Source organism: Spea bombifrons, chromosome 5, assembly GCF_027358695.1.
Source record: "Spea bombifrons isolate aSpeBom1 chromosome 5, aSpeBom1.2.pri, whole genome shotgun sequence".
NCBI classification, from domain to species: domain Eukaryota; kingdom Metazoa; phylum Chordata; class Amphibia; order Anura; family Pelobatidae; genus Spea; species Spea bombifrons.
The window spans coordinates 9,720,832-9,747,905 of NC_071091.1; the positions used below are offsets into that span (position 1 = coordinate 9,720,832).

At 40.9% G+C, this 27,074-nt stretch overlaps 1 protein-coding gene across 4 annotated transcripts in view; it reads left to right on the forward strand.

Annotated features, from left to right (window-relative positions):
- Positions 1-1,214: 1,214 nt before the first annotated feature.
- CUL2 (cullin 2) overlaps positions 1,215-27,074 on the forward strand; it is a 28,306-nt gene continuing 2,446 nt past the window's right edge. Inside the window, exons 1-21 of one of the 4 annotated variants that reach the window (XM_053467156.1) lie at positions 1,215-1,480; positions 9,260-9,400; positions 12,153-12,255; positions 12,859-12,953; positions 13,872-13,977; positions 14,453-14,535; positions 15,239-15,335; positions 15,454-15,564; positions 16,047-16,209; positions 16,348-16,472; positions 16,898-17,005; positions 17,916-17,975; positions 18,297-18,425; positions 19,434-19,520; positions 19,893-20,045; positions 20,891-20,968; positions 21,920-21,986; positions 22,437-22,639; positions 23,201-23,302; positions 25,589-25,651; positions 26,175-26,291. In XM_053467156.1, the coding sequence (XP_053323131.1) occupies positions 9,282-9,400; positions 12,153-12,255; positions 12,859-12,953; positions 13,872-13,977; positions 14,453-14,535; positions 15,239-15,335; positions 15,454-15,564; positions 16,047-16,209; positions 16,348-16,472; positions 16,898-17,005; positions 17,916-17,975; positions 18,297-18,425; positions 19,434-19,520; positions 19,893-20,045; positions 20,891-20,968; positions 21,920-21,986; positions 22,437-22,639; positions 23,201-23,302; positions 25,589-25,651; positions 26,175-26,291 (2,169 nt within the window). In that variant the 5' untranslated portion in view covers positions 1,215-1,480; positions 9,260-9,281. Of the gene's footprint in view, positions 1,481-7,563; positions 7,691-9,259; positions 9,401-12,152; positions 12,256-12,858; positions 12,954-13,871; positions 13,978-14,452; positions 14,536-15,238; positions 15,336-15,453; positions 15,565-16,046; positions 16,210-16,347; positions 16,473-16,897; positions 17,006-17,915; positions 17,976-18,296; positions 18,426-19,433; positions 19,521-19,892; positions 20,046-20,890; positions 20,969-21,919; positions 21,987-22,436; positions 22,640-23,200; positions 23,303-25,588; positions 25,652-26,174; positions 26,292-27,074 lie in introns of those variants that run through there. The other 3 variants (XM_053467157.1, XM_053467158.1, XM_053467159.1) reach the window with 3 other exon arrangements.

The following is a 27,074-nucleotide window of genomic DNA, read 5'->3' on the forward strand; positions in this document are numbered from 1 at the left end:
CGCAATGTTGACCCCACCTTGAGTTTAAATAGTTTGAAGACCCTTAGGAGCAAGTCTGTGTCCTGCTAGGATAATTAGTCGGTTATACGGTCTATTTCAGGATGTATATGCTATATATATATGTATATTGCTGCCCTGCAGTATGTGTGATGTATAAGGTAATGAAAGGGAGTCAGTCCTACATATTGCAGGGCAGCACTTTACACTACTGGCCAGAAATATGTGAAAACGATATGCGTCCAGGAAAACATGGCCGACGTGGTCACCATGATGTCCCATCGCATGGATTGCGAGAAGGGAGTGATCCCTGAGCCTGGTGCTGGGAAGCTCGGTGTAGGGAGAGGGAGGTGGTGTTGGGAGTGGCAGCAACCTGAATGCACCTGGGGTAGAAGAGCGAGCGATACCACGGCACAGTTAGGGGCATGTATTAAAGGTGTGGGGCAGGAGTGATATTAATACACTTATATGTAAAGAGGACCAAGAATCCCTAGAAGCTGTATTCGATACGCAACCACGTGATCCTTCAACAAGGCATAAAAACAACAGGAGAAAAGTTTATTTCAAAGGAGGAGAAATGTTAGAACAAGAGGCCATGACCTAAAACTAGAGCGTCAGATGCTTAGATGTACTTTAACTTTACTAAGAAAGTGGTAGATAAGTAGAACAGCCTCCCAGGAGACGTGGTACAGGATAACACAGTAATGGAATTTTAGTGCATGGTGTAGACATAAGGCTATGCTGAGTCTAAGACAAGGCCGAGGACTAATTAAGGTTTAAATCTTCACATCAAGAAAATCAGGGAGAATAGCCTTCGATTCAAGGAGTTTGAAGAAATAAACAAAGAGCGCTGAAAGCCGCTGTTCAAAGTAAACGAGACATTAAAATGTTGATTTGCTTTCATACAGATAACGTTATACAATTACTTTGGTATTTCTGAACCTTAAATTTAGTAATTTAGGGCAATATGCTCTAATCTCTGGTAAACTTTGTTTTGGGTGGTTCTAAATTAAAATAAATATATTTCAGCCACCATTTCCAATCCCAGTGTACCCGTAGAGAGACAGAGCAGAGATGCCAATATATTCTATTACAAGAAACATGTTCTAAAGCTTCTCCCTGAAATGGAGTTGAAATTTTTAAAAGTCTGGACTCGACGGCTTCCGTACACTGGAACATTCCATCTACCAGCCGGATAGGGGAATATTGTTACAACTCGGTCAGCTGGGTCTCGTTTTTCCGGCTGCCGAACTAGCAGGCTCTGCTCTGGGTGCCAGACTCGGTGACGTAGGTGCGGATGGTCCGTTAGTCGTAGACCGAGCCTGGTTGCTGCGGGCCTTTACCCCGTGTATTCCCGGGACTCCCCTCCGCGGGCGGTTTCGGATGCGGAATCAAGGCGTCCCAGGTAATGGCAGCTGAGTGAGTGGCGGCGGTGACAGCTGATGGTTTCTCCCCGTGGGCTACTTAGTGACTCGTGTGACAGGTACGGACCGGGACTTTTCCCGTTCCCACCCCTCCTGGGGCTTCATGGGTTCTTTGTGTGGCGGGTGGGGAATTGGGAAGCTCCCCTCATAACTGCCTTCCCCTCCAACCTTTCCTGTACCCCCGGAGGAACCCGGCTACTCTGAGCCGCCCCAGACATAGCCTTCCTCTCTGGGCCATGCTCACACGTGCAGGCCTCTGCGAGGGCCCGGCAAATACCCACCTAGTGACACCCCAGCCTGGGCGCGTCTCACTCACTTGCCCCGCTGTGGGGTAGGTCCCGGGGGGGCACATGGGGGTGTACAACGAAGAGTGGAGTGACAGTTTGGGCCTTTGCCTGTTTATAAAGTGAGGATCTGACTCAGGATCACATGGAGGGCAGGATAAGAGCCAAATGTCACAATTATATGTATAAATATTATGGCAAGCGAGCAGCCAACATTATGCCCTTGGTGTGTGCGTGTGTTTATGTGTGTGTTTATGTGTGTGTTTATGTGTGTGTTTATGTGTGTATACGTTAGATATGTTTACACACATTTCTTATAATGTTCACACGGAGTGAGATATTTAAACATGTAGCGGTTTAACCCCAAGTGAACTTTGTTCAACTGTCTGCCAATCAATGTGCTGCACTTACCTCCTCCCCCGATTATATCCCTATTTCCGCTCACTCCCTACTGCAACTTAGACTGTAAGCTCTGCAGGGCAGGATCCTCCTTCCCGAGTGTATTTGTACCTATTGTGTCTCCCCCCCCCCCGTATTAGACTGCACTTATCATACGGTATATGATGGCCGCAGTTTTTAAGGAGGTTAAAAGAAAGATAAAATGGGTTAAATAGATGAATCTTTACCCGAACGAGTGATGAATAGAAGTTTTGCTCTGTATTTGTGAATACAATAATTCTTTGTTTTTAGGAGATGTTATATGTTCCGTGTTGCGGAATATTAAGTATCCCCGTGGTACGGGGCTTGCGTGTATTTAGCTTTATTGGACCATTTCCTAGCAGACGCAGATATGCTATTTTTTTCTGAGCTGTTCTATTTCCGGTTGGTGACCCTGATTAGATGTCTGGCTGTCGTGAAGCACCAGTGGGGACGTGCTGATTATTTTCTTTGGATAACGTAATCTATTACACTGAGCAAACATATACGGAAATGGGGAATTTGAGTTTTTTCCCTATTTAATTATATTTTATTATTATTTTAGAATTGGTATGTCTTGATATTACGGACTGATAAGGGCACCAGGAGAGTTGGCCGTTAAAACGTCACAGCAGTGCCATACTAGCGAGTCTGGGCTTCCCATATAGACCTGTCACTGAATCCCTGGACGTGCTATGGCTCAGAGTAATAGGGGTTTAACCTATACAGGGCCCCACAGGGTTCTGGGTACAAGAGAGCAGTAGAACCACTTGCTAGACGCAGGACCTCCGACTATTCGGGCCTCCATGGGCATGCGCAGAAATCAGAATGCTTCAAGCAGACAATCAGTGCCATGCATTGTCAGACCACCGAGGAGGAGGCGGCTATCTGCAGAGCTGCAGCTTCTACCTTGGGAACGGTTTTTTTTCTTGTTTGGAAGAATTCATATTAAAGTACTCTAGTACTTTTAATATGCATTTTTCTTTAGTGGGACTGCCAGGGACAGTAAACGGTGCTTTCAAATCCCTAATATGAAAATATAACTCTACCACTCAGATTTCGTATGCATTGAAGTATAAATATATATATATAATTTCATGGAGATTGCTGGGCTCCCTTCTGTCTAAGAATATTTTATTATTTGGAATCCGGATTTAAAGTGTTGTTTCTTTCTTCTGCTATTTGTTTCTTAATTTGCCAGTAAGTAGTTTGTAACGATGCTGTAATGGATCAAACCCTTTCACAGTTCATCCGGAGATCACATCTATGGTTTTTTAAATTTTCAAGTGAATAAATGTTATATTGTAGCACTTGAGCTTCAAATTGTAATTATTTGATGCCTTTAAGGTGCTGTTCCACCTACTCTGCTGAATTTAACACCTAACTATATGCATAACTATCATTTGTCATGGAAGCAGACACTATTCCCTTGTTGCCATAGAAACTAGGGATAAACTTAAGTTTTTAGGTGTGTAATGCGGTGTAGCTTCTTTTGTATTTCGTAGGTGTTTGTCCGAGTGCTCCCCCCCTTATTTGGAATATCCTTTGCTACTCTAACAAATATCTCTGCCTGAGACTGGCCCTGTGTCATGCATAGTTAAATCTGCAAGGTGACTGTTTAAAAAAAAAAAAAAAAAAAAAAAAAAATGGTGTTGAGTTAAAAGGACATTTTTATGCCACTGACACAATTAAAGAAGAATACATTTTAAAGTAGTCTTTAATATACAGTCTTCAAAATAAACCTAGAACTTGCAACCCTGTTGCAACTGTTTCTACAGCTACCCTCTTCCTCAGCGATCTGATTGAAATCATTGGGCGTGCTTGCCACACGTGCACACTGGGGTCTGAAAAGACCCCTGGCCGCAGCGTTTGCCGTATATTGTGTACAGGGACATGTGTTTAGCCAAACACATCTCCAAATGTATATGGAAGGACTTTGCAGAATCTTTCCCGTTCCTTTGCAAAACCAACACCATAACAAATTATCACGTGTAAAGGTGGCTGTAGTGTCCCTTCAAATATTCTTTAAACAGGGCAATCCAATCGCTTAGTACAGAAGCATGCTGGAGCAAGCCTTTCATAATGTAAACTTAGTGGGGTTTATTCACTAAAGGGAGCGTTCAGCTCCTTGGCTTCACTAAACGTTATGAAGGGCTGACCCCCCCCCCCAGCCGGCTTCTTCTAGTTTTGGCAGTATTGAAGCGAGAGGGTTAAAACCACACCTTATTGAATATGCTGCCGCTCTATTGCCTATCCCATATTTAATGAATAACCCCTGAAAAAACAACACATCAGGCGGGGGCCTTGCTCACAAGCTTATAATGTGCCAATAACAATTAGCCTCACCACCCTCCCCCCAAAAAGCAGGAGCTGACTTAAAGAACAAGCCCCTCGAAGGGCAATCGTTTGTACGCAGCGTTCCCCGATGTATTGCACAACGCGTTATGGCGCTCTGTAATGCATGTTAAACACACAGAATGGGCATCATCCTGGGAGGTATAACCCAATAACAAAACATGTCACCACTGTGTTTATTTGCATTGATTTGTAGTAGATGTGCGTGTCACGGAGTTGAGGACCGCAAAGTTGCTCATTCAGGTATCCAGGAAGCCAGTCCTGATTTGCTTACCTGCTAGCTAATTCATTCGCAACATTTCAGCGCCTCAGGACCAGTGTGACCAGTAAGCTCAGTGGGAAGAACTGGGGTACTGCCATCTGCCGTAAAGTTATTTCTGTTAAAATAAGTATATATATTACCAGTAACTATAGAGGAGTCTGCAGGCCAGGCGTGGTGTATATGTATTCACAATGTAAAAAACTGTAAAACGATGTGGATAAAACTCTTGAAATATTGCCCTAAAATGGCCTCAATCAATGCTTTTTCTTAGTAGCCGTTGAAACCTTTTAATTAGTCATTGAATAGTTACTTTTTTTTTGTTACCAGATAAAAGAAATCCGTTTTACTTTCGGATTCATCTAATAGATAACTTGCTGTGGCGGCTGAATGGGAGTTGTAGTCTGCGTGTCCATCTCACTGACTTCACTTACGGATGAGCAACCCAAGTGAGATTCTGCTCCAAGGATAACTTGGATGGCCTTGTAATAAAGCATATTTCAATCAGCGAGTTCTTCAAAGTCACATCATTGAATTATACATTATGCGGGGCCTGCACAGCCCTTCTTGCAGGGAGATTAGCTAGTGCTTTATAATGCACGGTGTATTCAATGAGTGGAAACCATAATTCTCCTGCCAGAATCAACCTCGTCGCCCTGAACCCCAGAAAGCTGTCACTGGACAGCGAAGGACGTCTTCCACATAGTACTGTCATGGCGTTAGCTTCGTTCAGACAGAAGCTGAGTGATCTGCTGGTGCTTTACAAGTAAATGATCAGTTAAAGAGGTTTTCAGCCACACTCAGCTGGACGGCAAAAAACAGGGACCCTCATGGTCACCGCGTGGGCTGAATATGTGCTTGGCCCGTAGTATTGATCCATTGTGCGTCTGACTCCATCCGAATGCATGGAATAATAATCCCTCCGTATACCGTGGAGTGTTATATAAGGAAATCCTATTGCATTCATGCAGCTGGATGCGGTCAGCGTTTGTCATTATATGATCGCCATAAAATCTGCCCACTCAGGTGTCTTCATCCACTTAAATGTTGATGTCCTCTTCTGAATTAGCCATTCGGGTCATTTATGTGTAAGCTGGAGACATTCATTTTATGACCTCTTGACCCTCGAGAAGAAACTATTAGAGGGGCACATTAGCTGTCTGTGTATTCATTGACTGGTGAGGAATAAACATGGCGCTATAGATATTCACTAAGGGATTGCGTTACCCAGAATTGTAGGAATGGGAGAATCTGCATAAAATGTGTGGCGGGGTCACTAGATTAAAGCCAAAAGCATTGTTATAGCATGAGAAGTGATAGGCTTGGGTTCTAAGTGCTTATCCTTGTTTCATACAATAGCGCACCTAAGTGTATTGATTTATATAGCGCTATCATATTCCACAGAGCTGTACAACGGGTAAACAGGACACAACAAGTAGTCACTCGCAGAAACAAATGGTATTGCTGTGTAAAAGAGCTTACAGTTCAGGCTCGATCTGATTGATTGGGGGAGGGGGGTGAACAGGTGAGTAAAGCTGCCAAAAGGCAGCTGCTTGGAAAGCGGGGCGGCTCGGACAATGAAGGAAAGAATACCATATATCCACTGATGAAAAGAAAGCGGCAATGGCAGGCTCTTTAACTACAGTGGCTAATGAAGGAGCGCTCGTTGAGATAGATTGCCCCTCATAATGGTTTATGTACAGCTTCTGGGGTTGGCCCTTAGACATGCATAATAAACAAAGCGAGATGATCCATCTCTGCCCAGCGCAACTCGCTGTTTAGTGAATAAACTTGAAGTAAACAATGAAACTGATGTGCATAAGATAGCCTATTAATTCTCTTAATCAAGTATTAATAAAGCTTTAGTGAATAGATCGGGGATGTCCTTAGGGTCTATAATGTCGAAAGAAGGGACTGCTATGAGTAACAAAGACCATATAGCAGAACCTGTCTTTAGTATTTGATAACAAAACAATTTTGTATAACCCCTATTGTGACTTTGAGAAAAAGCAAAACTGAACTTTACATTGAGGGACATTTTGTTGTAGAAACACAGCTACATAATCAGATTATGCTTTATACATGTTCACTGTTGATGGTGTATTGTTAAGGAGGGGAGACCCACCGGCGTTCCATCCTAACATTAAGCCACAGTTTGGGGAACATTATTATCGTTCTATATATGGGTTTTATATAGTGCCATCATATTCTGTGGCGCTGCACAATGTGTAAACAGGACATGACAAGTAATATGAAACATAACAATTCGACTTACAGAAACAAGGGTAAGGAGGGCCTGTTTTTTATTGTTTGTCCTTTGCCACTTTATTTTAAAGGGAACACATTGGTTAAATATGTAAAAAAAAAAAAAAAAATGTAAGTAAATGTTCTTCATGGCAGTTTGAGCTGAGAACCCAGCGTTGGATAAACCAGTTTGCCGCTTTGTTCTGTGATTTCATGTCTGAGCCCGTTTGGCAAACAGCTGCCAGATCCAAGGTTCGTTTTTTAATCACAATATTTTCCCCCGGTGTTACTACAACAAATACAGTCGAGAATAGCATGTAGGAGTCCAGAAACTATAAGGTATAGAATACACGGGTCCCCTGGGGTCAGCTGAAAACTAGCAGGGACTGTCAGTATCTCATGCTATTCCAAATATTAACCTTTTATATACCAGGGTGCCAAATATACTGCATGGCATACTAGGGCTAGCTTACAAATAACTAGGCTAGCACTATTGCATTGTTATTGTTAAAGTAACGTCATGCCGTCTGTGCGTGACTAGTACTACTCCCCAAATATCCTATATTTATCCTCTCCGCACCTGCTGACACGTGTCGGACGATGCTGAGCGGCGCAAGCTCTCTGCTGTACTCTTAAAAAGATTGGATTCGTTCTGGATGGCAATTTTCCCAGCATGCACCTGCCCTCCTCTCCTTGATTGGTCGCTTATAGTTAGTTTAACAGCAGATCGGTTTTTGCAGAAGCTTCCAGGAAAGTCCAAATATCATTATACGCGGGCTGTTTTAAGGCATCTCAGTCTGTTATCTCTTCTAACACATTAGTCTGTGTTTTTGGCCAGTTTGTGCTGATATAGTCCCAAAATAACCTACGTAACGGCCAGAGAGAGGAGTGTTTTTAAGGGAGTTTCACCTCCTCTATAGAAGGCACGCGTGGGTAAGCGTGACTCGTAGTACTGATGAGTATAATTAAGCGAAGCAGATTGTAAACATACTGTGTTTTAATATTACACACTTCAGACTTATTCACTTACCAGAATATCGTGTTGATGTTACTGTGGTAAATACTGACGTGTTGTCTCAACACCGTGACTCTATATTATCTATATATATTAAGATATAGAATAATAGAATAGATGTGTAGATGTAAGCGTTTCCACGCATGAACCCCTCTGCCAATTTTTAACGAAGTTCTGGGAGTTCTAAACCTTTCTTTATATTGCTATAAAATACTGCGTATAGGTAATGATCTAGTAAACGAGCCGTCTGGTATTGGCTTGGAGCGTCGACTGCAGCAGACAAGTGGAATTTTTCTTCCTCGATATTTGGGTTCTAGGAACAAACGTGAAATTAGTTGGGTTTCTGTACACTATACATGTTACATTGTTAAGCAGCTGAAGGAGAAGTCTCGTTGGGGTACGGGGATGATTCAAAGTTGCCATCGTATCACATTTTGTACTTGGATGCAAAGAAAATGTAGCGAGGCAACCTAGAGATACTTAGAATCTGTCTGAGATTCCTCGCTAAGACCTAAGCTTACAAGAGAGTTGGCATATTAGCCAACGTCTGTATAATGATAGGAAGGAACGTCGTCATCCCTGTGACCTCCTATATTATATATTGCTCGGTAATAGAGGCAAAAACAAGAAAATAGATGGATTGAAGTATACGTTACGCCAGGTCAACAAGACTCTTCTTGAAGTCTAAGCTTATCGGGGTCCTCCCTTCGTAATGCAGAGTGAAGCTGCAGCTTGGTGACTTAACCCCTCTTTTCTAGAGAAGGAGGTTTAGAGATGGGGGTGAAAGATGAAGTTTTATGTATATATACCAAAAGCGTTCCTCCAAGAAGACAAACTTTGTTTGCAGCTCAACATAGTCCGGATATGAGCCGGAATCCTGTGATTTAATGAACACCTCTGAACCTGTCATCAGAAATGTTTCCTGCCTCAAAGGTCCCAATCTCAGGTCCACAAAAGCCAAGGTTTTTAGCATATTCCACAAAAGGTCCTTAAGTGGCACCGGACAGTGGCCACAAAATGCAGTTGGACTGCAACTCCCTTAAAACCCATCTCTGCTAACTGGTTGGCTGAGCATTATAGGAGTTGGGGATTGTAGTCCAAAGACAGCTAGAGGGAATTCTATACAAAAAACAGTTGAGACGCTGTAGAGATGACGATGAGTGTAAAACGATATAATATACAGACTTTTAAAGGGTTCTGATGCTTCTGGGATACACCAGATGTTGTTTTGTGATCGTTAATATATTTGTTCATTTTTTTGCAGGTTTTAATATTGAACCCCCACCATGTCATTGAAGCCACGAGTAGTGGATTTTGATGAAACATGGAACAAACTTTTAACGACAATCAGAGCTGTTGTCATGTTGGATTACGTTGAAAGAGCGACCTGGAATGACCGATTCTCGTATCCTTTCCAAGACATTGATGATCTACAGAGAATGCGTAATATTCAGTAGATTTAACCCCTTAAGGACAATAGGGGTTTTTACTCGTAGTATATTGTGGGACAATGGCTATTTTAACATTTTTCGGTGTTCCTGTTTAGCTGTGATTTTCTTCTTTCTCATATCGTGCTCCCACACATATTATATATTGTTTTTTTCAGGACAAACAGGGCTTTCTTTAGATACCATTAATTTTATCATATCATCTAATTTACTATAAAAAAAATGATAAAATATGGGGATTTTTTGTTAAAAAATTACTTTTTCTCACTTTTTAAACAAAAAACTTTTACTCATCTGCAAAAACGAATGAAAAAACCTGCTAAATAGATTCTACTATTTGTCCTGAGTTTAGAAATACCCAATGTTTTTATGTTTTTTTGCTTTTTTCTGCATGTTATGGGGCAATAAGTACAGGTAGCGTTTTGCTATTTCAAAACCTTTTTTTCCAAATCTGGTAATTCTTCCCCCCATGTGCCATTTCGGGTATCTTTGAAGCCGGCCAATGCAATTTACCCCATCAAGTCATATATTTTTAAAAACTAGACACCCCAAGGTATTTCACATGCTGGTAATTTAACCCTTTCCATGCACTAATTTTACCACCAGCCTTTGTGAAACTTTATGGTAGTAATTTTTTTTGTATTTTTTTCACACACGTTGTACTTCAGGTATAAATTTATCGCTCCTGGTATATGTCCCTGTCAAACAACACCCCAATATGTGTTCAGTAACATCTCCTGAGCGCAGTGATACCCCACATGCATGGGTTTGTTGGGTTATTTGGGAGGTAAAAGGCCGCCTTTGTGAGGTGTGTATTTTTTGGCCATTTAGACATCTGATCCTACTGCCCCCATGTCCCATATTTGGGACACCTTTGAACCCGGCCAATTCAATTTACCCCATCAACTCAAATATTTTTTAATACTAGACACCCTATGGGCATTTGTAATGCCAATATTTTAACTCTTTCCATGCTGGAATTTTTATAAAGATAAAGAATTTTAGGACTTGCTTATTAATTTTTTTTTTTTTTTTTTGGTGACAGTGGAGATTTTTATATGTTACCATATTATTTTTATTTTTTTTAAAAAAAAAATTTAAATTTTTTTTTAATTTTTTTTTTTTTTTTTTTTACTAATCATTCATTAGTGAGCTGGGCTCCATTGACCTTGCATGGTTGGATGCAGTACCTGCATTCAACCTGCAGGGGGAGCTCGAGAGTTCACAAGAGGGTCTGGATAGACCCTCTATGAACTAATTTCTATTGTTGATGCCATTCTGTGAATGACGGCAACGTCATTCACAGGATGGCACTTGTGGTTGCTCTTCGGAGCAATCACAAGGCGATCGGGGTAGGGGGGTAGTGTTGCTGGCATGCCTCGATATCGAGGCATGTCAGTAACACCATTTATGCTTAGGAAGCGATTCAGATCGCTTCCTAAGCTGTTTTAGCCGGGCGCCGCCGCGATCTTTCATGATCGGTGCGGCGGCGGCCATTTTTCTTCCGGGGAGGGCTGCCGAGGGCTGCCCTCCCCGGATCCACGGTCAGCCTCACTTGGGAGGCTTCCGTGGATGCTGCAAAGCCGCCGATCGCGGCGAAAACGCCGCGATCGCGGCGATGCAGCTATTTAACGGCAGCCCGTACATGTACGGGCATTGTCGTTAACCCGTTGCACGGCAACCCCGTACATGTACGGGGATTGTCGTTAAGGGGTTAAAGGGGCAGCTGTAGCCCCTTACTTTCCCTGTTTTGAAGCAGACATGCGACTCAGTTACCCGCCTGGTTCCTGCGTCCTGATTATCTGTGCGCTCACCTTATGCTTCCCCCTTGCAGCTGGATTTGGCAGTCTGTGCAGCCGGCACGGCCGTCCCTTTAATCTTGATTTTAAAAGTCAATGAATTTAGACGTTTTATGCGACACAGAATATTAATTTAATCTAGATTTTATGTGAATGAGGATTTTACAGGCAATGATTTTTTTTCCCTCTGTGTATCAGTGTCACAAACTGCTTTAACTGCATCATTTAGGGATAATGATATCAGCGGCAGCTACAGCGATGAGAACCTCCTTAATCCCGTACTTTGAATGGAAATAGAACTTTATCATTCGTGTAAACGCGAAGCTACAAGGAGAGAAAAGCATCATTGTTCAAGATAATGAAGAAATATGATAAGAGACAGTGGAAATGCTGGTGTAATTACCTGTAATATAAGAGTGATGGAAATGTAAATGTTTCAGGCGTAATTTTACTGGGAGAACAATGTAGCAAACATCACATCTACCCACGTGTCATCATCCGTTAATATCCTATGACATTTAGGATATTAAGATCTGGATATCGTGGAGTGTCTGGATAATGCTTGCTGTTTATGGGTGTTAGGGGGGGGTTTCCTTTTACCTCTAATCAGAGGTAATATTCATATATTTCAATATACGCATGTATACGTTCACTGTATTTACCTTGGGCCCTGTCCTTGTCTTGACCCACCATCATTACTGGTGAGAGCAGGGGTATGGGTGGGCTGATTACCGCATGCTGTGTGTGTGATTGGGGCAGTTGGAAAATCGTCCCTTTAAGTACTGGCAGACACCGATTGGGGCAGTTTTTGTGGCTCCTGCCCCCTCCCTCAGACCCGCAGATCTAGCCCAGAATATACCAGAGTAGCACACAAATATCCTTCATCGTAAAATCCTTAATAGCTGCTCAGAGATATTTACGCGCTTTGTGTTGCCTACCCAGAGCCTCTTGGAGAAAGACTCTACACAGAGACAAAAATCTTCCTAGAAAACCATGTGCAACAATTACACAAGGTAAGAGCCCATGTCCTCTAAGTGCTGCGTCGGCCGTTATAGATTTATATGGAGAAACCAGCAAATGATGGGCCACGGTGGGACATTTCCCAAACACTTTAATTGTTTAAGTTGGATGTTTTCCTCTTTGCACATAACTCCCAGCTCTGTATGCAGTAATGTAACCCCCAGCTCTGTATGCAGTAATGTAACCCCCAGCTCTGTATACAGTTATATAGGGCAGCTTTGCTGAAATCCTAGTTTTATCTCATTTTGCTTAAATAAACTCCCTTTATCTGCAGACCTGGAGGATGTCATTGTCAGTCATGTGCTATTTTGGGTGACATTCGTGCCTAAGAAAACAGATAGAACACATACATGTGGCTGATATGGAGTTGCCTGAAAACTTGATATTTTGCAAAATCTAGAAAACATTAGATAATTTTTTTTGAAAATGTTTTTAATCTGATATTTACTGTAATATATTACCGTTTGTTGGGAGTTCTCTTTTTTTGCAATGCACCTTTCTAGTAGATCAGTAGTGTTTGAGACTGGAATTTGTAACCGTGGTGTAAAGTTATCGGGGTATATGTATGTGATGTATGTGATGTTGTTTTTCCTTAGAAAGTCTTTGAGTCGGCAGAGCAGGTTTTGGTCATGTACCACAGATACTGGGAGGAGTACAGCAGAGGAGCCGATTATATGGACTGCTTATACAGGTATTGGCAACGTCCTCCACGCTAAAGTTCATTTTGTGTGAAAAGACATTTTAAATGTTTAAGCTGTTCCGTAATGGTTTATTTTAGTGCGCTGTGTGTTTTGCTGCAAAACGCTGTTTCGGAAATGAATTTGATCAATAGGGTGTCCCTATGGTGTAACGTTCTATACAAAGCCAACAATGTTTAAAGGGACACTCCAGCCATTACATGCACTTTAATGGATATAATGGCTGCGTGGTCACTTAACTTTTGTCTGGTCCCTTTTGCAAATGCATGGGGGAATGCAGAATGCCCCCCAAATGTATTTGCCCCTTTCACCAGCTTCCCCAGCTAAATGCCCTGCCGGAAGTGCATCTCCCTATACTTACCCCTAGTCCTACACAGTACTGGTTCTGCTGAACACTGCATGGAGAGGTTTGTTCAGACCCCTGTGCTCATTCCCCATTGATTTCAATGAGAAATACTTAAGCTGTCAATCAGTGACAGTACATACTCCCATTGATCGCAATGGAAGTACTTTCCTGCCGCTGATTGACAGCTTAAGCAGCCAATAAGTGGCAAGAAATTGCAGGTCATGGAGAAACAATCAAGATTTTGCAGCATGGATATAAATAACTTCTGTATCCGGGAAGTGTTTTTTTTTTTTTCTGCGTATTAAATCATTCACAAAGGGTCATGGTTAATCGGAGTATATTGATATGTGTCATTCTGTAGTAGGGGTGTCAGGGACCCTGAACTGTCCCTTTTAATGAGCACTGAGCCCAAACACACCATTTAAAAACGAGCATCATAGGTCTGTTTCTGCTTAAAAAAATAAAAAAAATAAAAAAATCCAGTGAAAGGTGGTTTGGGAGAAGGCCCTGGATTAGAACGTGGTGTCAGTGGATTAATGAGACCTCTACTTATTGCTCTTATCAGGTATCTGAACACACAGTTTATTAAAAAGAACAAGCTGACCGAGGCTGACCTGCAGTATGGCTACGGTGGAGTGGATATGAACGAACCCCTTATGGAGATAGGAGAGGTGAGTAACTCCGTCCCAGTCCGCCATTAAATGTTCTTGACGTTTTCTTGTGTTCCAGATAATGGTTATTATATATGTTGTTGTTGTTCAGTGGGCAGCCCCATCCTGCTCCGGATGCAAGGAGGGCTAACGTAGCCCATCATATAATATTAAATTGGTGTTAATAGTTCTGCAGCTTTTAAGGTGTATCCAGAATTCACCTGACTCCTTTTTACTGGTACATTTTCTTCTGTTATTTTGCAATTGGGTCAGAATACCCAATGCCAAAACCATTACTTACCTGGTCCTAAGATAGTATTAATAAATGATTTTGAACCTCAATGTAACATACTAACAATATCTAATGTAATTTGGCTTAATGTTACGGCTGGGGTCGTTGAGTTGAGTAAAACTACTGAGGTTTGGTAATATTAATACTTGATTATATTAAGCGCGTCGGCCTTATACTCGATGTACTGTCGTTTCTTCATTGCAGTTAGCACTAGATATGTGGAGGAAATTAATGATTGAACCTCTTCAAGAGACCCTCCTTAGAATGCTTCTCAGAGAAATTAAAAGGTGAGGTTTTTTATTTATATATATATATATATATATATATATATATATATATATATATATATATATATATATATATATATATATATATATATATATATATATATATATATATGTATGTGTGTTTATGCTGGGTGGTACTATATGTACATAATATTTGTCAGATCTTTGGTATGGTTATTAGATGTAATGTAAAGAAGTTTAATGTTAATGAGTGTGGTAAATAAGTAAAATAGCCTCCTATAGTACTTTTAGGACTTTTAAACATATCTTTTATTATTTATTCCTTTTCTTATGGGTTACATGAAATTCTCAGTTCATGTCCCAATTTACAGTATAAAACATCCAATGCCATATACCTTGTTCCTTGAACACCCTACTCCAGGATTCTAAATTCTCTCTCTGCTATTCTGGAACCAAATTTCATTTTAGAACGGTCAGCGCCGGCTAAGAGGGATCTGTCACTGAACTATTAACTGCCATTATTGTCAGCCCTCCTCTGCTCAGTCTAACGCTGGCTGAGGATGGTGGGAGTTGTAGTTCAGCAATAGTCTGAGGTTTTAATTTAAGCTCTCTGCTTTGAGAGATTAATCTAAAATGAATACTTGGGTGGAATTCATACCCTCCTCTTATCTACTTCATGGTTTAGGCCGATGATATATATATATGACCTTAACGCTTTCTCCCTGATCGCTTTGTCTTTCAGTGATCGCTGTGGGGAAGACCCAAATCAAAAAGTAATCCACGGGGTTATTAACTCCTTTGTTCATGTTGAACAGTATAAGAAAAAATTTCCCTTAAAGGTATGCGATTGCTGGCTTTTTATTCTGCGTACGCTTGTGCGGGCGCGCAGGTTGTGGCTTCTCTCTTCGTAACGCACACTGTCTGCGTATTTTTAATTCAATGTTTCTTATAATTCAGTTTTATCAAGAAATTTTTGAGTGGCCTTTTCTGGCTGAAACGGGGGAGTATTACAAGCAAGAAGCTTCAAATTTATTACAAGAGTCAAACTGCTCGCAGTACATGGAAAAGGTAGGCGAAGAGCTCTGGGGTTTTACTTTATCTATTGCTGATTCAGCTTTTCTAATATCTTGCAAGTTGTTTACTTCTAGCTGCTAAATCTAGATTAAAGTCTCATGGCCTTGATAAAGCGGCCCAGACATTCTAAGTAAATTCACATTTTTCAAGGGGTTTGCAAATCATAAGTAGCAATGATTCCGAAAGCTGCTTTAAAAATGTATGTAGTTTTGTTAATTATTATTTTAATCTGATAATGTCCTGATTGCACAGTGTGATCATCTACAAGGTCATCATTGGGGGGGCAGTTTTGGGGCTTCTTTCCAGACGTTCCAGTTTGCGGATAACCACACATTGCGATTAATTTCAGGACTTGTTAACAGTCACCGTTTATTTTTATCTAAGATTTTTCCACCGGTTTATCTCGGCTGTAATGCACCCAAAACCTATGCGAATAAGTTACCTGCCAAGCTAATGCCTTTGAAATATTTGCGTAGATTTTAGGTAGATTAAAAGACGAAGAGATTCGATGTCGGAAGTATTTGCACCCCAGCTCGTATAGTAAAGTGATTCACGAATGCCAACAGCGTATGGTGGCCGACCACTTGCAGTTTCTTCACGCAGAATGTCACAATATCATCCGGCAAGAGAGGAGAAACGGTAAGCAAAATGCGTCGACCAAACCCCTGCCATACCTGCCGGGCCATGCAACTGAGAAATTGTCTTGTGTGATGTAGACGGCGGGACAGCGCATGTCATTTTGAAAAAAGATCAACCAAATGTGTCTTGTGATTTCAGATATGGCCAACATGTACACCCTTCTTCGTGCCGTATCCAACGGCTTACCTCACATGATTCAGGAACTCCAAAATCACATCAACGACGAAGGTCTTAGAGCTATTAGTAATCTTTCTCAGGAAAATGTAAGTACCCCCGTTTTGCTTTAACATATTACCTTTCTGCCAGGTGTTCCCAAATAGGAAAAAGGAGACCTTTAATCTCAAAGAGCTCTACTTTCCAAGCTTTTTTTAAAAAAAAATTTAAAAAATGAAAAAAGTAATTTTTGAGCTTGATTAAATGCAAACATAAAACTTGATGGTCCAAATGATTCTTATTTGCCGTCTAGTCTGCCTATTTTTCCTGCTATAGAGACTGGGAACTTAATCGGTACTTGCTCTTGTCTTAGACTTGGAGGCTATATCCTGATCCCATGCATGTCTAAATCCCCTCACGGTATTAGCCTCTACCACCTCTGATAGGAGGCTGTTTCATATATCTACCGCACTCAGTAAATTGGATAGCGATACGTTTTATTATTCCATTTTCTAACTTGCCTTTCTCATTTCAGATGCCAACTCAGTTTGTGGAGTCTGTCTTGGAAGTTCATAGTAAATTTGTTCAGCTCGTCAATACTGTTTTGAACGGAGATCAACATTTTATGAGTGCGCTAGACAAGGTATAGAAAGTGAATCTTACAAACGACACCGAAACTCGCATTCCAGGCTGGCTTAACTTATTTACAAATGAATAGGAAGCTTCAATCACATTGGTAACTCAATGAAAAATGAGATGAATAGAACCTCCGATTAGACAAGAAGTCCTATGGAGCATTAAGTACAGGAATGTAGGTCGGGATTGACAATTTGCTCCAATAACCTTCCTTTATCTGTAGACATGGAGGCTGATATATACATTATTAATCCATGAGACCAATATGCTGCTGCCTAAAAACATTACATTAGGTATATAAAATGTTATGTACAAAATAGAATTAACAACATTTGTTGAAAAAACATATTGGGATTTCCTCTATTGTATAACCCTGAATATTTTTAACTTTCTTTTCATTGTTATGGTGCAGTGGCAGGGATTCACCACGAGGTGGCGCTCTAGTATCAGAACATGTTCATTGTTATACCAGATTACAAACTGTGTGTAGAAAAAAAACAGAAGAACCAGCAATTCTCCTTTATCACAAAGCAAGTTAGGCACTTTTACAATCTATAAGTCCATGTGTAGAGAAACACAGTTCCTAAGAGGGAACATTTAAACGGCAAATTAAACCTTTGGCATGAGTGCTTCTTATTAAAAAAAAATAAAAAAAAAGGGAGGGGGGGCCCCAGCCTCCCTGTGGTTTTGACAAGGAATTACTGGTTTGCTCATCTACTAAACCACTGCTTTTTATTTTTTTATTATGAATTGTGCAGTAATTCAACAGCCGTTCTATGTGAACAGCCTAAGCATCCCATCTATAAGATTAAATATAATTCTCACTTTGACTGTTAATATTACTGATCAGTAAATCGCTACGTGACATTGCCAGGAGTCCGTAAACAAATGCTTTGCCTCTTGGTTTGCGTTTACAGGCCCTTACGTGTGTCGTCAATTACAGAGAGCCGAAATCTGTCTGCAAAGCACCAGAACTGGTGAGTAGTCTGTATTCCAACAACTGTTTCTGTCCTACTTCTGGTCGTTTGTCTACTCTCATTAATTCATTACCGAGAATTCCTGGCTGCGCTCCCTGCTTTGGTTTTATTGTTGAGAGCATGACACAACGGTCAGAATCAGAACTTTTCATTTAACACCTGCGTTTTTGTCTTCTTGCGCTAAACCTCTACATTTCACAGATATAATGTTACGTATGCTGTCTTCCCCAACAACATGTTTAAACTTACATAAAGCAGAGACATGGCTTATTCTCATATATAATATATATATATAATATGTACTTTTAATATTCCTTGCAGCTGGCCAAATACTGTGACAACATGCTGAAAAAATCAGCCAAGGGAATGACTGAGAGCGAAGTGGAAGACAAGCTTACAAGTTTTATCACTGTTTTCAAGTACATAGATGACAAAGATGTTTTCCAGAAGGTATGTTTTAAATTATGAGTATAAACTTAATCTTGTTTAATACTCCGGTTCTGCCAAATAAGCAGAATCCGTAATCCATGTTTAATTACTTCACTGCGTGTGATTGTGAGTTTAATACATTGGAGGGATGCATGGTCCCAGCTTACTATGGGATTGAGTAATAGTGTATTATTTCATCTGCTACACTGTGACAAAGCTGCCGAAAAGGTATGGATTTATAGAGGAAGTAGAAATGGTTAGTCATTAGAATTTGTAGTTCACGAAGGGACGATGTTGTTATTTCTTTCTGTGTATTATCCATATACTCTTTTTTTTTTCTGGAAGTTGGCAACCATGCCCATGTTATGTCTAGTGCAGGTTGTAAGCGGTAATTATCATAGAGCCATCGTAAAGGTGTGTTATGACTCCCTAATTCACTGCTATGGTCGCTATTATTAGCATCATTCTTTCCCTATTAAGTTCTGCCCCATCTTCATTTCTCCTTGATCACTATTTCTACACTCTTTAATAGACAGAGAGCTGTTTTTTACCGTAACAGCAGAGCTTTTATCTTAATTTGTCGCTAAACGTGTTTTTTTGCGGCTTAAGAAAATTATTTAGCGAACGTTTGCAGAGTCATTCTCTTAAGGGTTTGGTAGAAAGAAACTTTGCCTGCTGCTTCTCACATCCATCTGCCACATTATCCCTGGTTAACCCTTCAGAAGCCGGTCAGATCCTCACCTAGCAGTGAGGAACCGATAATGTGGAAGGTGGTGGTGAGCATTTGCGGGTAAGCCACAGGAGCTTTTATTCTACAGAGCTTACTTTTACTTTAAGTGAGGTTTGCTTAATCACTTTATGGGTCAAGAAAAAAGTTCAGTGCCGCCTTACGGACTCCGCACTGTCTGGGTTTCATTCTATCCCAAAATAATGTTTAGTGTTTGACAAGAGGCTGACGTTGATCTTCTTCCTACTGCGATTTGCACTTTACTTGTTGTCTGGACTAACTTTTTTTCTTTGTGTATGCAGTTCTACGCTAGAATGCTGGCAAAACGATTAATTCATGGTTTATCCATGTCTATGGACTCTGAGGAAACCATGATCAACAAGCTTAAGGTATGGGATAGAATACTTCAGATAGTGTTTTTTTTACTTTTCCTTTTGTAAAATCCTCCAGTTTCACAGTGTAGCGCTGCGTCATAAATGGCTGACATATATTACCCTGTTAATGCATGATGTCCTCTTAGCCATACTATTGTCAAGCTTGATTTACCATAAAAATATCCTCAACTTGGTTATTCCTAATTCATAGAGCACTGCCAGTTTACGCTGGAATATCCTCTATGCAGTGTGTAAGTAACTGAATGATAATTACCAAGCCTTTTAGTTTTTAAATGATTATTAAACACATCTATTTATCCCAGATACATTTGATTGAAGTTGAATAAACAGCTATTTTAAAACACTGTGATTTTCCGCTCTTCACAGCAAGCGTGCGGGTACGAGTTCACCAGCAAGCTGCATCGAATGTATACCGACATGAGCGTCAGCGCAGATCTCAACAACAAGTTCAACAACTTCATAAAAAACCAGGACACGGTGATCGACCTGGGTATCAGCTTTCAGATATATGTATTACAGGTGGGATTCAGCTCCTTGGCTTCAGTAAATGCAGGCCCTTGTTGTGTATACTGTTTCCTGCAGTGTAATGCAGCATGGCTGATATAACAGTTATAACACATATAACAGAAATGTTTGTGGATTGCATTAAATTTGTCCAATGAGATGTATTGTTGGCTCCAGCACGGAATGAACACAAGTGGTTTATGATCTGTTCATTGTTTAAACATGGTAGTTTAACATGTAACATAACAAAGACGCAAAAAAAAAACTCTTACTCTTCTGGCATCCATAGAGCTAGGTTGTGATTAAAAACCATAACAATAAGAATAATTATCCTCCTTTATCCTCATTGGGGGCATTTTATATTGTGTGTTTTAATGTTTTATATTTGTTTGATATGTATCACTTTTGGGGCTCTGGAACAGTGTGACCCCTTTTATAGAGGGTAACTCTTCTGCAGTCCCAAAAGTGACATTACCCTGGCACTTTGCGGCATCTCTATCACATGCAATGTGTTGGCCCATTCCAGCTCCATTGCAGAATACTAGTAGATTGGTAATGGGGATTAAGCAAAAGAAGAGTAAACTCATTGCCCCGATCCAGAAGGTTGCCAGGGATTATGGGTAGTAAACCGCATGGGAGCGCTGATTGGATATCCTCCATGCTGCGATGCACTTTACACACTCATCCCTGAAAAAGTCAGTTCTTGTTTCGACGCGGCTCTCGAGCACAGCTGGAGTATAAAAGAAACCTAGGAAAACCGATGCTTTATTTTCACAGCAATTTAATCTGTGTCTCCCCCTAGGCATGTTGTGAAAGAAAGCATGCTGGGGTTCTGATCCGTTGTTTTGTTTGCCTTTCAGGCGGGTGCGTGGCCCCTAACTCAAGCACCGTCCTCTACGTTTGCAATCCCCCAGGAACTGGAAAAGAGCGTACAAATGGTTAGTGGCGTTGGGAGCACTTTATATCACGTCTGTATGATACTCTGTGCCACGGGACGATGCATTCTAGAAATGCCAAAGAACGTCCATTAGCAACTTAATTTTAATGCATGAATAAAAAATATCTCCAGTAGAAATCTCTCAGCATTTCTTTTAACCCCTTAAGGGCCAACTCATTTAAAAAAAAAAATGTCACATGCTGGGAGTGGGCCCTAATACTGGCTAAAAACAAATGTGAACCAAAAAATCAAGACTGAACTAAAGTAAATGTTTTTAAAGTTGGCACCCCAAAGCATTTTACTTGGGGCAATTTAACACTTTTTATTCTAATTATAATTACAATTCTAATGCCAATCCGTGGCAATGATTGCAGTAACATTTAAGGCCCCCCCCCCTTTTTTAACACATTACAGTATTTCAGAGGTTTTCTTTCCCAGGGTACATTCAGGTATATAAACGACTTATGATTTCTACTTGGCAACATTATTTATTTATCGGTTATTTTAGAGGTTAGAGGATAGTGTAAGGGGTAGTGTCAGTGTTTTGTTACTGGACGGTGGAAGTGTTAGGTACAGTTAGAGGTTATGGTTAGGTTACAGGTAGTTATAGTGTTAGCGATAGGGATGATGATCGTTCGTGAGGGTCATGTAATGGGACTTTCCTTGCTGCCGCTGTGCCACCGGGGAATGGACAAGGAATTCCCAGGAAATAATTAATTTTGCCGGGTGAAGGTTGGCAGGGTGTTCAATAGGAGTTTGTGTGACTCCGTTCGATGCTCTTCCTTGTGGCCAGCCATGTTTAATGTAAAAGCACTGGCCGGGGTGCGTTGAGTTTCTGGGGACTGTGGCTTTATCAGTGAACAATTAACACGTTTTTGTTTTTTGGGCTGTCATCTGGCTTTTTTCTGTTTATGTTTGTGTTGAATTTTCCTATTTTCTTTTTGTTTTTCAGTTTGAATTATTTTACAACCAGCATTTCAGTGGCAGAAAGCTGACGTGGCTGCACTATCTTTGTACAGGTAATGAAAGGACTCAATGTAAAAATATTTTTTAAATATTAGTGAATACAGAGCAGCATCGGTCGTTGACTTCATTATAGGCCGCGAGCGTTTGTTCTACTCGTTGCTGCTACAACCTTTGTGTCAAGTGAACTCTGAACGCATGGTTGATAGTTAAAGGTTTTATTCCATCTACTCTGATGAATTTTGAGGGAAAAAAAACAATTATTTAAATATTTAATCAAGTAAAATTTTGCTTCGTTCAGAAATTTGCTGGCAGCCTCTTATGGCTGTGATTCTAAAATAGGCACTCGGTTGTAGCCATAGAGACTTAAAATTCCCCTTAAACTTTCTGCTTGCTCCTTTTATAAAAGCATTTTTACATTTTAACGGCTTGATGTGGGGGTTTTTTTGTTCGGTTTTCACACTGTTTGTTATCATAAAAAATATATACTTTTCTCCGGCAAACAGGTGAGGTGAAAATGAACTACCTTTGCAAACCATATGTAGCCATGGTCACCACGTATCAAATGGCTGTCCTGCTTGCCTTCAATAACAGCGAGAGCGTCACCTACAAAGAGCTTCAAGACAGCACGCAAATGAACGAGAAAGAGCTCACCAAAACCATCAAGTCTCTACTCGACGTCAAGATGATCAACCACGATTCCGACAAGGTGCGGGGGGGGGGGTCGGATGACACCTGCGGCCCTCAGCATCTCCAAAGCAAAGGGGGCCGCAGTGTCACTACATCGAAGCGGCATTGATTGTATCATTGAGATGGCTTTTTGATCAATCGCATTGATTTCTTCTGCACCCGTTTCTGTTGGCTACTTACCATTCTAGTTCTGTATCGTGCCGAACGATGCAGACATCTCTTTGAAAACCCTAATCTATCTTTCCTTAGGTGTCCTGTCTCTTATACCCCCTTTGTCTTTCCCCATTTAATGTGTCCATCACATAGTCTCGTGAGCTTCAGGGTTCGAAGTCTCTCCAGTCGCTTTTTAAAGATCTGATCTAATGAGGATGTCGTTGTTGAATGTCTTAGATGGGATGGCCAACTTAAATGATTTCTGGAACATAATTGTTGCGCAGTACAGTGTTATACGAGGGAGAGGAAGGCAGATGTCAGGTGCTGTCAGAGAAATACTGTACCTTTTCAAATGCAACTTTTTCATTTTACATAGAATTGCATTTATTTCCGGCATTCATTTAATGGTCTTTTATTTTCAACGCAGGAAGATGTAGACGGAGAATCCACCTTTTCGTTAAATATGACTTTCAGCAGTAAAAGAACGAAATTTAAGATCACTACACCTATGCAGAAGGAGACGCCGCAGGTAAGGGTTCATCTTGAATAAGACGCATCTTAGAATCTCATGGATTTTTTTACGGATGAAAGGTAGTATCTACATATAAATATGTTTATAGTTCAGAACCCAACCCTTTCCCCGGATCTGCATGGTTATTCATATTGTCGTTCATTTGGATTGGAATAAATTAAGTGAATAAACAAAATCTAAGTTATGGGTAGTTAATCGAATGGATTTGGGTATACTAAAAATGGTCAAGGTGCCCTGTAAGATGAATCTGTCATGAGATAATGTATACAGCAGGGACTTTCCATGGTTTACATATACATTGTGTGTCTCGTAATCTACTACAAAGCCCTATTGCCACATTGTTTAAATGTTCTATTAATCTTTATGATGTGGAAATCGGTATGTAGAGGCTGCTCTCATTTCTTTTGTGGAAATACAGCACTTGCTTGTATATCTCTGTCTCTGTTAAGCCCAAAAATTCAGTAAATGAACTATCCTCAACACTTTATAAGATATTTAGAAACAGGATTTTACTGCTGGGAAGAACAATCTAGTTTGCTTGTTTTTCCAACAGTAAAGACCTTACTAATTGGTCTGTGATCGTGTCTATTATTCAGGTTGGCTTTATGCCTATCCCATGTTGCCAACCCCTTACTATATTAACCTCTGCCATATCTGCTTGGAGGCTGTTCCACTTATCTACCACCCTTCCATGGAAGTTCAGCTTTCTTACACCACATCTATGTTGCTAGTATCTAGTAATAGACGATGCCCTATCTATAAAGTCTTATGGTTTGGAGATGCGTGTAAAGCGGGTCTGTTAAGTGATTTAACTGATTAACAGCTGATTTAAAACAACATCACAACTACTGCAAAAACAGGATAAGCCCTCAAAGCTTGGAACCATCCGGATATCTGTGTTGTTTTGGGTGTGTTTCCATTGGGGAAAATTATATTTATTTATGAAGAACACGTTCATTTCCCATATAACCGTAAATATTTACTCAATGCTCGACATTTGTCCCCCTGACAGGTAAGAATATGACTTTAGTGGAACTAATTTTTCATTTTTAACGCCATTGATTTGTAAACTTTTTTTCCTTCTTCTTCACTGTTTGGATTAAATTGTCATTTGACGTTGGGGGTTAAAGAAAGCCGTTAGCAGGTGCATGCGCAAACAATCCAAGATGTATATTGCGGCATGCATTATTATATTATCTACTGTGCCGAGCGCCAGTGAGTAGCCGTGGCACGACGGCTGAGGGTTGTTAGTGTCTTGCTTGCCTGGCCATGGTGTACAGCTTCAGCCCCTGTCTTATTAAAGACGATGCCGGATGCAGCACGTTTTGAGCTCGACTGATATAAAGCTTAATAAAACTGCTTATCTAGCATAACTAACAGACATTAACAGCCAAAAGCGCAAGCTCTTCAGGACAACGTGCCGAGTTAGACACGACTTCTGGGCAATAGAAGTAAAGGCATAATGTCTTTCTCCTCTCCAAAAGCGGGCCGGTGCACACATGGGTGTTATTGTGTTCGAGGTGCAGAACAAATGAACTCTTTGAAGTCTCTGACCCATGACCCCTGGCAATCGGATCATTTCAGGCCGGCTCAGTCACTGCCCAGCGGCCAGCGCTGTAACGAAGTGCGGCTAGTGCCCTCCGGCTTTAATTACCACAAGGAACCTCGTCCAAAGGAGCTTGTGATTCAGTGTTTGGATTAAAGAGATGCCATCACATGTTTGGCAGACGCTAACACCGTTTCATCCGACTGAAAGCCCTTAGAAGACGAATGCGAGATAACTGCTTGGAAGAGCGTTTGTACCAATTAACACGGCCAAGCTGTTTGCTAACAGCCCTTTTGCATGTTAAAAGACCATGACGGGTACTGGAAGGTGAACACGTATCACGGGCTATAGGTTTTTTCCATCCTTATTCTGTAAACCATCTCCGAGCCGAGTTCTGAACAGTTCTGTGTGAAGAACCCCTTTTTCTTTAGGTACCAATAAAAGGCTCATTGAATAACTTTGAGAGAGCAGAACTTACTCTTGATACACCTGTAAGTTTCCCTTAACAATGTGGCCACGTTTCCGGAGCATTTAGAAGCCGTAACGATTGTAAGGAATGGAAGAGACTAGATAAACCAGTTAGCGTGTGCGTTTACTGCCAATTTCTGCGTCTGGTGGCATCACCCAGCGGGTAATAGATATTGGTGTATTGAGTCGGCTCCGGGCATGACCTAACTTGCCAGGTTTGGTTAGTTTCTGGGTCAGAGTTCATTTCAATTTTTTTTCATCTCATCAAGGGTTCACAACCCACATGTGCCGGCGAATCTATGCATTGGAGAGCAGATAGACGTTTCTCCCTGGTAGGTAACTGCGTATCCTTTGTATTGGAAAAATATAAAGGGTTTTGAAAGTTTTATAGGTGAATTAGGAGCGCTATTTATTTTTCTGTTAAGAAAGCAGTTAAGCGAGCTATTAGTTATATATTAAATGTTTTTAGAATGTTTCTCTAAACGTTTAAAGATAAAAGCCGGTTTACTTGCCCTTCCGTGTTGACTTCCGCTTGGTCTTCGCTGCAGAACTCGGTCTCCAGCCATACAGGAGCTGGTTGTATCCACTAAAACTACCAATATGCTCCGTCGTAAACATGAGCAACAAATATTGGGTTTCTCAGTTTAGATAAAAAGCCAATGAAATAATTGCTGGTGTCCACCTTTCACAGGTCAGGGGATTTGCGTTTCGGGTCATTAGTCCGGTTTCTGCAGAGTTTATTATGGGTTTCGGAAGCCTCACGTTCAGTAGTTTTCCAAACCGTGGGGGTATGTGCTTCTGGGTCTCTGCCATACGGCTCTTTGAAGTATATGACGTGTGCTTTCTATTCTGTAGGAGGTGGAACAGACCAGAAGTGCTGTAGATGAAGACCGCAAAATGTACCTACAAGCTGCAATCGTGCGCATCATGAAAGCCCGCAAAGTATTGCGACATAACGCCCTGATACAGGAGGTAAGGGACTTCATGGCGATTGAGCGAGGAAGACATATTCACTATATGTTAAGGGACGATGCCGGCGACTTTCTTCTGCTTAGTTCAACTAAAGCAGATGGGTGAATGGCTGGTATAGGTTTGATCAATGCATTCTATTAATTTTTCTCGAACTTAAGGTATGGTAACTTTTAAAGGATTACTAGGGATTAGCTGAAATCTCACAGTGGTACTGCATGATTATTCCTCCCCATTAAGTCTTTCCCTCTATACTGGCTGTTGATTGCTCAGACAGCCATGGTTAGGGAGGAGGAGGAGGAGGGGAGAGAGTGTCATGACTGCACTTAAATACTTTAAATGTGTATGTTTTAAAATGAAAATACATACACATAGTACATACATATACACATATACATAGTACATATAAATACACATGGTACATGGAGAAAGCATGTACTGTATCTTTCAGCAGTGGTCTAAACATTGGCTTCCTGTTAATTAGAACAGGCGGCTCATTAAGGGCTTCTGTACCAGGATCGGCCAGCAGTCGCCCGTTGGGGGTTCCAGGGAAGAGCTGTTTGTCGTGTTGTGTTTTCAAGCAGCCACTTTATCCATGCCCCCCCCCCATACTCTAACATAAAATCAAGCATTTATAATATAAGTTAAACCAAGAGCAGCTTCCTCGCTTACATTGTGGCTAATAAAGCGTGTTTTCTTTTTGCTGTGGCTGTTCTTTGTCTCAGTGACCTCCAAAAGGTCTTCATTTATTGAGACTTTGGTGTAACTCACCATCTTCAACTAGCG